Source organism: Asparagus officinalis, chromosome 7 (assembly GCF_001876935.1).
Source record: "Asparagus officinalis chromosome 7, Aspof.V1, whole genome shotgun sequence".
Taxonomy (NCBI): Eukaryota; Viridiplantae; Streptophyta; class Magnoliopsida; order Asparagales; family Asparagaceae; genus Asparagus; species Asparagus officinalis.
This window is the reverse complement of record NC_033800.1, coordinates 89271500-89272884: the sequence shown is the minus strand read 5'-3', so window position 1 is coordinate 89272884 and position 1385 is coordinate 89271500. Positions and strand designations below refer to the sequence as shown.

The following is a 1385-nucleotide window of genomic DNA, read 5'->3' as shown; positions in this document are numbered from 1 at the left end:
TTGGTGTAGACAGTCCCCTAAAGAGGAGGGAGTTCTATTGTTGTGGATAGATCCCCTAAGTGAAAACCATTAGTTGTAGATAGACCCCCTGTTCACTCAGGGTCTATCTATAACAATAGAACTACAGGGGTGATAAGTTTAATCTGCCAATAGTATAGGGGTCTATCTGCAATTAACACTTTCAGTAGTAATGGATCTAATTCGAAAACTATTACTTAAGAAGATTTGATTCTGAAAGTAAGTCCTGAAACCGAATGATTATTTCAGTAGGCGCTAGAAGGTTAAACCAATGAGGCATGTTGATGCGTAACATTCCCCTCTTGTATGTTCAATATTTAATTATGATCATAACCAATAGGCGTCGCATAGTATGTCCTATATATTTCGGATCAACTTTGAAAAAAACAAAGCGAAATAACATGGAAATCCCTTAAAATCCTGAGTAATTTGAACAAAAATCTCCCCAAACTTAAAACCCAATTATGGTCTCCTCTAAAATTTAGCTTTCACACATTCATTGGAACTTAAAGCAATCAAACCTCTCAGCCAACTACCTGCATCTTGGTTGCTACAGAGAACAAACACACAGCAACGGCGCCATGTGCACTGAACGTGATCATGTGATGGCTCTGATCAACACTGACGCAACCAAGGATAATGCATTCAAACTCAAAGAATCCCCTAATAAACAAATTTGCAAGAGAACATGGGCTATGATGAGGTCTCTCTCTATGAGTAGAGGCTGAGTCCAATAAATAAAACTATTGGTGAAGGCCGCAAGTTTTGGGGATTGATTGCGTCTGCATCACATGCACAGGCTTTTGTTCCATCAGGCCTCATCCCTATTTAAGTACCACACTTGTGTTGCGTTCCCCAACTATCTCCTCCAAGTTTGCATATTTCGAAGAGGAAAAGAAGCAAGAAGTGATGAAGATGAGTCTAGCATTACTAACAATGTTGGTCCTCTCGGTGACGAGCTACATTTTCTCTCCAGTCGAGGGTTTCTCATCGTCCGGGTGGAGTAAGGCAACGGCGACATTCTATGGTGGAAGTGATGCATCGGGCACCATGGGTATGATTCGTTTGTCTTTTTTTTTTTTTGTTTACATACTAGTTTCTAGTAAAGAGGCTGGATCTCAACGGATCATATGATTATGTGCAGGAGGGGCCTGTGGATACGGAAACCTGTACTCATCTGGGTATGGGACCAGGACTGCAGCTCTGAGCACCGCTCTGTTCAACGATGGAGCTGCTTGCGGCCAGTGCTATAAGATCATATGCGACTACAATGCAGATCCCAAATGGTGCATCAGGGGGAGGTCCATAAGAATTACCGCGACAAATTTCTGCCCACCGAATTTTGCACTCCCTAGCAATAATGGCGG

General features: G+C 42.2%; 1 protein-coding gene across 1 annotated transcript in view; it reads left to right on the top strand.

Annotated features, from left to right (window-relative positions):
- The window catches only part of LOC109849020 (expansin-A11-like), a 1319-nt gene continuing 625 nt past the window's right edge, over positions 692–1385 (top strand). The window contains 2 exon segments of the mRNA XM_020418788.1: positions 692–1072; positions 1163–1385. The exon segment at positions 1163–1385 is cut by the window's right edge and continues 10 nt beyond it. Of these exon segments, the coding sequence (XP_020274377.1) occupies positions 928–1072; positions 1163–1385 (368 nt within the window). The 5' untranslated portion in view covers positions 692–927.